Source organism: Eulemur rufifrons, chromosome 30 (assembly GCF_041146395.1).
Source record: "Eulemur rufifrons isolate Redbay chromosome 30, OSU_ERuf_1, whole genome shotgun sequence".
Lineage (NCBI taxonomy): Eukaryota > Metazoa > Chordata > Mammalia > Primates > Lemuridae > Eulemur > Eulemur rufifrons.
In genome coordinates this window covers 111893540-111905736 of record NC_091012.1, presented here as the reverse complement: position 1 = coordinate 111905736, position 12197 = coordinate 111893540, and the positions used below count along the sequence as shown (strand labels likewise).

The 12197-nt window shown below is 39.1% G+C and overlaps 1 protein-coding gene across 4 annotated transcripts in view; it reads right to left on the bottom strand.

Annotated features, from left to right (window-relative positions):
• Window positions 1-12197, bottom strand: part of SRPX (sushi repeat containing protein X-linked) — an 80626-nt gene that overhangs the window by 28009 nt on the left and 40420 nt on the right. For 3 of the 4 annotated variants that reach the window (XM_069463519.1, XM_069463522.1, XM_069463521.1), the window contains exon 2: window positions 3837-3896. The exons of the other annotated variant lie outside the window; for it this stretch is intronic. In XM_069463519.1, the coding sequence (XP_069319620.1) occupies window positions 3837-3896 (60 nt within the window). The remainder of the gene's footprint in view (window positions 1-3836; window positions 3897-12197) is intronic. 4 annotated transcript variants of the gene reach the window in all.

The window sequence follows — 12197 nt, the reverse complement described above, 5'->3', positions numbered from 1 at the left end:
ATATGTTCAATAAATGCTTGTTCGTTTTAGTATTTCCCTTAACTAGATATATAAATCTTTTGAGGACAATTGATATCATTGTGAATCCTAACCCTAGACATCAGCCATCCATACATAGTGGTGGGGTGGTCAATAATTGGTTAATTTGGATTTTTTTCTGAGCTGTATGCATATTCTCTGTAAAATTAATAATACTGCTATTAATTAATTAGAATGAAGCTACAATTTCCAGGTTTGGCAACAGGTTATAATTTCGGCTTAAAGTCACAGAACAATTACTCCCCATAGGGAAGCAGCCCCCCCTTCAGATGTCCCCAGTTATGTCCCATTTAAGTAACAGAGTGACACCTGACACCCTCCCCAGATGGCAAAGTTGCAGGGAGTTTTGATTTTGGTCTGATAGTTGCCCAGGGCACAGTTAGGATGACATTAATAAATCGGAACCTCCCTCCTTCCTGTGCCTTTGGAAAGTGCTCTTTGAGATCCATAGAATATAAGGGCCACACAAGCCCCTCGGTGGGGAAATTCCCACAGTGGCCACTGCACCAGTTTCCCACAATCTATGGGGACCAATGACAAGCTTCCTCAAACCTGCTGGGCTCTCAGTGTTGTGAACAGAAGCCACATTCCCTGCAGCTGCCTGGCTCATCACTCCGCCCCAGCACCTGAGTTGTCAGTGAGTGGGGAAAGTGCACCATCATGTGGCCAGCAAGGAGGACACACCCTGTTTTAGTTTCCCAGGATTTTTCCGAGGATATGTACTGACTGCTTCGCAGCCATTGGACCCAACAGTCTTGCCCTGGTCTTGCGCATAGACTGCTGTTTTACTTTTGTGCTTTCCCATTCCCTTTGGCTAACTTTCATCATACAATGTTTTAAAGACAGCTACATGTGGATCCTAAACTCAGAACTCAAGTAATATTCCCTGGACTTTCTAGATAAAAGTGGTGTCCCGAGGGTTTAACCTGGAGCTGATTAAATTTAGCCACATGCATATGAATCTGCAGGAGCCACAACAGGCCTACAGACCTCCCTTGGACAAAAATTTCCTTCCTCTAAGGGTTTATGTATATAGTCTGTATAGACTACGTATATTTGTGATATATAGTAGTCCCCTCTTATCTGAGATGATACGTTCCAAGACCCCCAGTGTATGACTGAAACAGTGGATGGTACTGCACCCTATATATACTGTGTTTTTCCTATACAAACATACCTATGATGAAGTTTAATTTATAAATTCGGCATGATAAGAGATAAAGATTAATAATAAAATGGAAAATTATAACAATAAACTGTAATAAAAGTTATGTGAATGTTTCTCTCTCTCTCTCTCTCTCTCTCTCCCCCTCCTACATCTCTCTCAAAATATCCTAATATTTTCAGACCATGGTTGACTGCGAGTAACTGAAACCACAGAAAGTGAAACCTCAGATAAGAAGGAACTACTGTATGTATATGTGACCTGCATATACATATATCACAAATTCACATATTTCAACGCAACATGCAATTAGAAGATCTTGTCCCATATTCTGAGTCTTCAAATTCTCCTAGCTATGCTGGCCACACATCCAAAAGCTGTGCTGTTGTCAACATGTGCAAAAAATCTTGTTTTCATTTATTTGCAAAAGGAATTTCTTTTGGATTACTTTACAAAACAAATCTTGGGATGATATTTTCACAGTTTAACAGCTCTGCAGTGACAGTAATTAAAATGTCAGTGAGTGACTTGAATTTAAAGTGCATGCGAGCACCATAAGTTAAAGTGAATTAACAAAACATTTAACACAGAGGTTTCGGAAAAGGAAGCTCTTATGCTGCTTCAGTTAAGACAGGGTTTACTAAGGACAAATCTAAATCAATTACTCGGGGAAGATTTTTCATCCCCCTGGGCCAACATGGCAAGCATTCCAGTTAACTGGAGTTCCTGGGGTAGGCAGTGTTGCATAGCAAACTAATGAGAAGCCACTAGCAAGCTCTGGTTATGAGCCAAAACACCTGTTCAGACCCAAATGCAACATATGCTAGTTGTGTGACTTTGGACAAGTCATCTAACCTCTATAATTCTTGGTTCCTTCATCTGTAAACAGGACAATACTTATATATCTCTCCACACCTTCCCCCTTCCCTCAACTAGTGTGAATATGTGATGGTATTCCAAGTAAAAGAATCAAAAGCAACACTGGCCACATATTTGGAACACCATAAATGTTGGTTAAATTTCACTTTCTTCTTTTACTTAAATTTAATTCAAAAACACTTACTGAGTATATTCTCTGTACTGGGCACTGTGCAGGGGCCTGAGGATCTAGAGCTAAACCCTCAGTTAATAACAGTTTGCCTCTAACTTTTAAAACTAAAAAGACTTTAAAAATTTTTATTATAGAAATGTAAGGTATACAACATTATGTTTTGATATACATACACATAGTGAAATGATCGCTCTGAGTAAGCAATTTAACTAACAATAAAAACCATTTCCTAAGATGGATTTATTTGTAAATGCTAAGGGGAGGCACATATTTTGGCCATCTGGTCTACCTGCCACACTTGCAATGCTGTGGGTGGACACTGGGAAGAGTGACCCAGGGGCACTAAGCAGCCCTTACTGTAGATGGGAAGGGTCACCTGTGCATGCATGTGTTTTAGGAAGATTTTTCAACAAGGGACTCAAAGGAAAAAAAAAAGAGCCTTTTTAAAACCCTCAGTTAGTTATGAAGTTTTATGAATCAGAACATCTCCTTACCCCACGCATCTGATTAACATGTTTGTACTTTGCTTGACGGGTTAATTCCTGAGGCTATGAAGATAGAAACTATAGGTAGGAATGAGTATTTGCATTCAGGTCACAAACAAATTTGGTATATGGTGGGAAACACACCTGGACATAGGCACCAGGCACAAGTCATTATATTAGAAAGATTATTCACTTACATGGAAAACAACTGAAAGACAGTCTCTAGCCAAAAGCTGAGCAGTACTACCCTGATTCTCCTACAGCTCAGACACATCACAACAGAGCAGGGTAGTGTCCTCTTGCCCAGATGTGGACAAATTTCCTGGGCAAAATGCCACAATGGAACATTGTTAAACAATTTTCTTCAAATCATTCCTCCACTGTAAGAGGAACCAGATTCAGAGAGAAGGCATCTAATTACCTTCATTTTTCCCAGGGCTCCCTAAGCTTCCGAGAAATGCTTCACCAGTAGAAATATTTGTGGACATACTTACCAGTGCCTACATAGAAGGATCTTGATTATGCTTTTTATACCTGCTGAGGAGTGGATTGCTGTAAATGTGTAGAGAAGGAGTTCTTTATCATTAAGTTTCATTTGAGCAACACATTTTAACTTATCATTTTGGGAGCCATGCTGGGCTCAGAAAGAGCACGATGAAATGAGCTTATGAAAATCAAGTTTTCTCATTCCCCATTCATCTCAATACATTACAGCACTGGGTCCAGATCTGACCTTGAGTGGTTTACTCTGGACAATTCTGGCTGTAATGTATGAATCCGGCAGAACTCACAGCTTGATTTTCACTTTCATCAGCTAGAGCTTGCCTTTGCAGAAGTGAGGACAGTAAAGAAACTTATGAGAATAAAATGACCATTGGGATGCTGAAGGACAGCATTTCAGAGATTTCCAAATGCTTTTTGTTTTCTTTTTTTTAAATGGGACTATATGTGTATTTATTTTTAAATATATTTTTGACAGGTAATTAGAACTTAAATGCATTGTCTGGTCACTTTATTGCAGTCTGTTCCGCAGGGTAAAAAGGAAAGTTCTCCTGGCATCAGCAGGTCCTCATTAGCACATAAGCAAAGCATTCACCTTTATATCTAGGGTGTGAATACCAGACTTCATCGTCTTCTAGCGGTGAATCTCCAGATCCTACAATAAAAAAGAACAGAAACTGCAGCAAGGAAAGCCACATGGTATGGACGCATATTTCAAAGCGTTGCTTTGGCACAGTCCATGCAAGAGGTGCTATTAGAACGCAGAGCCAAGAGCAAAAGCTTCTGTGGCCATTCATGAAGGAACAGGGGACCTCTCAGAGTGAACCTGGCTGGGCTGAGATTGCCAGAGTCAATCAAAATGAGCCTCAAACTGTTTTGGAATCACCACATGCCAACTGAAATTCTGGAATAGGGAAAGAGAGAGAGTCAACTTCACTCTGAGAAGATGCCAACGTATATGAATCTCATGCCAGGGGAGACGCAATAAAATGTGTGCATCAGACACAGCCTACAGTTTCTCCAGCAGTCAAAGAAAACCCAGTAGAACTGGATGTTTATGGTACCTGAAAACCGGTCCATCTTGTGAAATGAAGTTGGGTGGAGAATAAGGAGGTAAATCAAATGTCTTATCTTAGTGACACAAGAAATGCAAAGCTGCTTTGGTATACAGTATTTGTAGGAAATGAGAGCTGAAACAAATGATGTGGATGTTTATTCAGAACCTCTCACCAGGCATGGCTAAAGTAAAATTTCTTAATGAGTCACAGCTTCAGAGAGAAAGTCTGCGTATTAGTTTAATGTAACTCATTTGGAATTTAGAGCCACATTGTTTTTAGAATATTAAATATTTAATTCCAGTGAGTGGTAAATTCTTAATCCCTGAAGTGGTAGTGGGTCACAAATTTCTAAACGGTAGTCTTAAATTCAGAGAATTTCCCTCCAGACTCCATAGTCTAGTCACTGACCCTTGAGTTAAATGTGTAGGTCACACATTTACCTTCAATGACCTGCAGCCATAACAGACAAGGACACTCTACTGTAAAGTTATTCAAAGCCCCATGCAGGATGAGCTAATGAGTAGTGGTCCCTGTCCCACTTGTATTCTGGATGAGAGATGTAGCATATGGAAATTGAAAGTGGAGAGGTGATGATGGCTGGACTATGTCCATTTGGAAAAGATCCCCCAACTAGAAAAGCCCAGTTCTGTGTTCTGCTTTGTTGCATATTTCCTCACGTTGTCTCTGGCCACCCAGACCTGTACAGAATTGGGAACTATTCACTATTGCATATCAAAAAATGAACATGAAAACCAGGTAAGCAACATGAATAAAAATCCTATGCTCAAACTCTTTGATCCAGTCATTTTACTTCCGGGAATTTTTGAATTTCATCTGAATTAAAAAAAAAAAAAACAGCCACCACCAGAAACATGACCGGCAAACCCCTCTCTCTCTTTCTACACACACACACACACACACACACACACACACATTTTCCCCTCAGTTGTCATCCTGTTTAACTTGTCTGTCTATGGAATTTATAGCATTTAGTATGAATGATCATCCTTCCATTTCATGAAGCTCTCTTCTGCACTGGCTTCCAAATGACAATTCCTTCTTGAATCTCTTCTTCCTTCCTGGACAGACTCTCTGTACAGTGCTTTTTCATCAGCCTGCCATTTGGACATAAGTATTTCTCAGAAGTCCACTATTGGTCTTTTACATATCACCAGACTCTTACATATTCCCTGGCCCATCTCACTCACATACTCACGTACTTGACTCAAAGTATCCCCCATGTGCTGATAAAAAATCCATTGTTTCTAGCTTTGAACTTTCTCCTAAAAACCAGGCTAGAATTTTCAACTTCTTTCTAGATATCTACACACACACACACACACACACACACACACATCCTGTTCAAAATCAGATTCCTTTTCTCACCACCAAATTTGCATCCCCCAATGTTTCCCATTTCAGCAGGTAACATCAACCTTCCAGCTAGTCTGCCACATAGAAAATCTCATCCTTTTATTCTTTTTTTTTTTTTTTGAGACAGAGTCTTGCTCTGTTGCCCAGTCTAGGGTGCCATGGCATCAGCCTAGCTCACAGCAACCTCAAACTCCTGGGCTCAAGTGATCTTCCTGCCTCAGCCTCCTGAGTAGCTGGGACTACAGGCACATGCCACCATGCCCGGCTATTTTTTTTTCTATTTTTAGTAGAGACAGGGTCTCATTCTTGCTCAGGCTGGTCTCAAACTCCTGACCTCAAGCGATCCTCCCGCCTCGGCCTCCCAGAGTGCTAGGATTACAGGCATGAGCCACCATGCCCAGCCAGCCTTTATTCTTCTATATTTCTCATATACCACATTCTACATATATCCCAAACCTTACAAATCTACCCCCAAAATGGTTCTCAAATTCATTCCCAACTCTCCATTTCAACTGCCATTGTCCTAGTTGAGGTCAATAGTCTTGATAAAACCTTTGCAATAGCCTCCTACACAGTCTCTCGCCACTAGTCTCTGTAAACACACCCACCTCCCCCAAACAAGGTAACCTCAAAAATTACCTTGGGAGTTAGTTTTTAAAACAAAAATCACTTCATTAGCCTGTGCAAACACATTGCATGTTTCCCCATACAAAGTTAAATCCGAAGGCCTTGATATCACATTTAAGGCACATTTAATCTGGCCCCAATCCAGCCAGACTTGCACTCCACGTACTCCATTACTTAGAAGTTTCTGGGCCATTGCACCATGCTCTTCCTTCAGAATGCCCTTTCCTTTCACCTCTACTTGTCAAAATCCTTATCTCAAGTGTCATTCCTATGACACTTTCCCTCATCCCCAACCAGGGAAAGTTTATTAAAATTTAAAGGAAAAAATACACCAACAGACAAATGAGAAAGGAGATCAAGGCACAAATGGAATAAAACAATGAAAAGTGTTTAAACTCAAAAACAAGAAAAGTAGATTAAAAGCATTAAAATATAGTTTTATCAACCTATCATATTATCAAATTAAAAATAAAATTAGAATACTGCTGCTGTTGAAATGGTAATAAAATAAGCACTCTTAGCTATCATTCGAGGGAATATGAATTGACAGACCCTTTCTAGAAAACAACTTGCAGTCATATGCCAAAAAATCTTAAAATGTGCAGATCTCTAACTCAATCATTCCCTCAAATTTCTAGCCTAAAAAAGAGCTTAAAATACAGGGAAGATTTACCCACATAAAAGTTGAATACAGAATAGTTTGCAATTGCAAAAGATAGGAATCACCTTAAATATCCAACAATAGGAAATCGTTAATCATGTTATACTATGATTCATTCATATAACATAATATTCATTTTGAAGAGTTTTATTGATATGGGAAAATGAGTATTATAGAATGATGAATAAGAAAAAACTAGACATAATCAAAAATGCAAAAATGGATTAAGAAAGATTTTAAAATATGGCAAAGTTTATTTGCAAGAGCAACAATATGGATGAATCAAACTAAAATAATACTGTAAGCCAAGTAAGTCCCAAAAGACTATATGCTATATATATATCCCCCCATTTTTATAAAGTTCAAAACTTCTAACACTAAACAATAATTTGGATATACAAATATATTTAATATAATTTTTAAGAAAGCAAAGAGATTCTCTTACCCTTTCCTAACCATCTCCTCTTGAACATCTCAGTTCTAATGCCTTTAGGAGAGATAGAACAAGGTAGACATTGGTGCCAGAAAGGACAGGGAGGCTTGGTAGGCCATAACAGGATGTCAGAGCCCAAGCAGGGCACAGGATCAAAGAGGGAACACACACATTGGAGAATAACCTGACAGGGGAGTCAGACAAGTAAGGTAAGGAGGGCTTCCATGTGGGTAAGGAGGAAGCCTGGCATGAGGTATCAGAGGTTGAGTAGGGGTGACAAGAACATTCACATGGTAGAGGAACTAGCAAAGGTGATAAAGGATTGGTTACATACAGAGACGATAACCAAACAGGTAAATAAATTAAGAATAATGGGAGCCAGGTTTCTCACTATTGGAGAAGGGATGTACAAATACAAAAAGAAAGAAAGCTAGAATAAATTCTGCAGTATTGGATCAGAATTGGAGGTATCAGTATGAACTCATGATTTTCAATATATATAAAGAGATAAATATACAAATAGATGTGGATAGAAATGTGTGTGTATAAATATACTTGTTCACTGAGGATCTAGCAATGAGTCCTCCTAGCACTCAGATCTTGGCTTCTATATACCATTCTCTACAAAAAGGAACCAGGGCTCCTTGAGGAAATGGCTGATTCTAGGACTAGGGCAGAAATTATATAAGATGAACCTGGATCATATTGTATTGCGAGAAAGTAAACAAGTACTCAGCACATACATACATATACACACAATGATGCGGGTATGTCAAAGGGACACAGAAGCCAACTGAAAGAGCTCCCAGTGGCAAAAACTGAAATAATTTGAGCAAAAAATTAAATAAAATAGTATTGGATTATAATCAAAAATATAAAATAAATGTTCATGAATTCATGCTTGTGTAAACAAATGACTGAATAAATAAGTAAATAAATAAATAGAGGAGAATAGACAAATCTCTGATGCAATGAATTCTAAATAATTTATATAGATTTTCTGCCACCAAGGAGGTAGAGCAAAACTCCTCACTCCTTAAGTGTGGCCTGTGTATAGTGACTTCTTTCCAAAGAGTACAATATGGAAAAGGGGGCAGGGAGGAAAGAGTAACCTTACAGTAGAGAAATCTGACAAACATGACCTCAACCAGGTGATCAAAGTCAGTATCAACAGTGATCAGTCATGTTGATAGTATGTACCCTTGATGTGATGTGATGAAAACGGCACTTCCTTCCAAATACACACAACCACCAGTCTAATCATGAGAAAAACATCAGACAAATCCTAACTGAGGGACATTCTATAAAATACATGACAAGTACTCCTCAACACTGTCAAGAAGATCATTAAAAACAAGGGAAGTTTGGGAAACTATCATAGCCAAGAACAGCATAAGGAGACATGATCACTAAATGTAATGTGCTATCTTGGATGGGATCCTGCAACAGAAAAAAGGATGGACTCTAGTTAATAAAAATGTATCGATATCGGTACATTAATTGTGACAAATGTGCCATAGTAATGTAAGATAATAATAGATAAAACTGAGTGTGTGATGTATGGGAACTCTCTGTACTAACTTCTCAACTTTTCTATAAAACTATTCTAAAATTAAAAGTTTATTTTTTTTAAAAAAAACCCTCTATACTAAATTCCTCAGAAATGGAGAGCAGAAAGTCTTAAAAGCCTAGAACCCATGTCTCCTCTGAACTTCTATAGAACTCGGTTTCATTAAATTGGCACTTAGTAAAATTAGACTTAGGTTGCACTCATACAACCTCTAGCACAATGCTTCTAAGGTGATAAATAGTCATTGTCATTAATTAGAGCTAATAAGCAGGAAACCTTTGAAAAAGATAAGGGCTGATATAAAAATGTGTTAACTATTTGAATTGTCATCTATTTCAAAAGTAATTGTAATGAGAACATACTTGGAGTAAATAGCAACAAAAACATAAATCCCAAGGTACTTAGACTGTGCTATTCCTCCCCTTAGGATCCTGTAGTTGTTCCCTACAGTTGAGGTTCTAAGCCAGGCTGGAAGAAGACATCCATTTGCACATATTTTAGCTAGCTACCTTAGGCAACCTTGGAAGTGTATGTCTCTTGGTCAAAGAGGGCCTGCAGGATTGAACTTTCCTACACTGAAACAAAGTGACCAACAAGCCAAGATTCTCAATACTCAGCCTGCCTATGAATGCTGAGCAAGGCAGCTCCAGTCCCCTGGCAAACTCATCTTCTCCTAAGTGCAAAAGCATCACTGTTGACAAACACATAATATTGACTGTCCACTGTCAATAGTGTCTATGTACAATCTCCTAGCTGGACTAGACTTTCACATTTTTGAGGGAAGAAATTTTGTCATGTATATCTTTGTAGGCATTCAAATAATATGACCAGTTGTTCAAAGCTTAGAATATGAAACCACAAAGAGGTATTTCAAATAAATATAGTGGGTAGCTTTCTACTGCAGATCGTTTGCAGAATAAGCTATCATATATGCAAATATGTATGAATAAATAAGTTATGCTAAAGATTGTCTTTGGCACCCACTTTTAGTATCTTTTGTACCCCTACTTCTCTGTATTTCACAGGATGGAAGGTGGAAATGTACAGTTCCTAGATCCCCTTATCTCTAGGTTGTAGATGGGTCTACACTTTAGAGATTTGGAAGATGAAAGAAAAGGAATTCTTTTCTGCAGGTGTGTATGCAAGAAATGGGCTTTAGCGGATGTGAGTGTTGGCATCAGTGGGACACTGTGCCCACTGTCCCCTCATCAGCTTTGAGGGATAGGGAGGATGTGATGTTGCTAGTGGTGATAGCCATGGCAGCAACAGTTTCCTAACCTCTGAGTGATAGGAGGAGTATCTGGCATCTGGATTGAACTTGTGGTGCCTCTTCACCTTTAATGCAGACTTTCTGCCTTCCATTGCTCCAGCCCTTCTGATTTTGTGAGTACCTTATTTCCTGCATTAAATCTCTTTTTGCCTAAAATTTCTAGAGAGGATTCTGTTTCCTATGTTAAACCTCAACAGATATTTAAGCAAACCAGTTAAGAAATGAGTATATGGTTTTGGCAGCTTTCTCTAAGTAACTGGATACTACCCTAACACAGGACACACTGCTACCTATCCACAGTCTTTTAAAGATGGGAGAGGGGTCCCCTGACCAACCAAGGCAGAGGAATAAAGAAAAATAATAAAAATTAAAAAAATAATTTAAGAAGATTGAAGAGGGGACTTTTATGTGAATATGGATGAGTAAGGAGAAAAAACTTTCTAGAGTCAAACATTTTGTTCTTTTTCCTAATTGGTCTATCTCCTTAGTTAAATGCAAGCTGATTTCTGAGCAACTGAATCCACATGGGAAGAGAAATAACACATATTGGGTGTCTATGATATGTACTAAGCTAGGCAATTTCTATGTATTATCTCATTAAATCTATACAATAACCCTGACAATTTGGTATTATCTTAGATTTACAAGTAGGGAAACTAAGTCTCAAAGGTCTTTTTTTTTCTTTCCTGAGACAGAGTCTTGCTATGTTGCCTGGGCTAGAGTGCTGTGGCATCAGTCTAGCTCATAGCAACTTCAAACTCCTGGACTCAGCCTCCCGAGTAGCTGGGACTACAGGTGTATGCCACCATGCCCAGCCAATTTTTTCTGTCTTTAGTAGAGATGGGGTCTTGCCTTTGCTCAGGCTGGTCTCGAACTCCTGACCTCAAGCGATCCTCCTGCCTCAGCCTCCCAGAGTGCTAGGATTACAGGCGTGAGCCACCGCACCCGGCCATCAAAGGTCTTAAACTACTTGTCCAAGGTTATGCAGCTTGTAAGTGGTAAATCAGGAATTCAAATCCAGTCTGCCTAACCTGTAAATCTATCATGCTCTTTCCATTAGGCTTTACTGCCTTCTGCTCCCACAATTTCAGATGAGATAGCAGGCTTTGGAATCACTGATAGGCAAACAGCAAATGGCCACTACGGTGGTGCAATAACAAGTATGCCAAGGAAGAGTGGGTCCTGCAGAAGGAAAATGAGAAATCTGTGTGGCAGAAGCTACTGATCGCAAAAGGGAAAAATTTTTGCAAAGAGAGTGAATTATAAATGCAATTGGCTCCAGGTATGCCTGAGGGACAGAATCCTACGTGGCTCTGAGTCTATGATTCCTCTTACTAAGAAAGGGGAGAATGTTCAGCAGCCATTCTCCCCTTTATTCTTGGTAAAAGATCACAGATTATGTTCAGTAGCAATGTATCCCTCCCCAAGAGATGAACCATGATGATTCTAAGTCAAAAATTAATTTCCCTTTGCCAATAATTGCTCCAGGGATAGGCATGTAACCCAATACTAGACAATGACAAGTAAAAAGAAGTCTGCTTTTGTTGGGGGGGAGGGTGGCGCTTATGGGAAAGATTTTCTCCCTAGCAAAAGAGAAAACTGCATGAGAAAAAAATTCCTTCCCCTCTTTTCTCCCTTCCTTCTTTGGAGGCTATTGTGTGAGGATGAATTCCTAAAGCTCCAGCAGTCATTTTGCAACCATGACATAAGATGTTGTAGGACTAAAGGTTTTCAGCTGAGGACTGTAGAATGGATGGATAAAGACAACCTGGAGTCTTTGATGACTTCATTGAGCTACTAAATCAACCTTAGACATCTTACTTCCATACTTCTTGTTAGGTCAACAATAAATGTCCTTTTGGTTTAAGCCACTGTGAGAAGCATTGTTTGTTACTTGCAACTGAATGCATGCAAACCAATACATAAATGAATGGAAATTGTCCTGCCTACTATTGACAGGAGG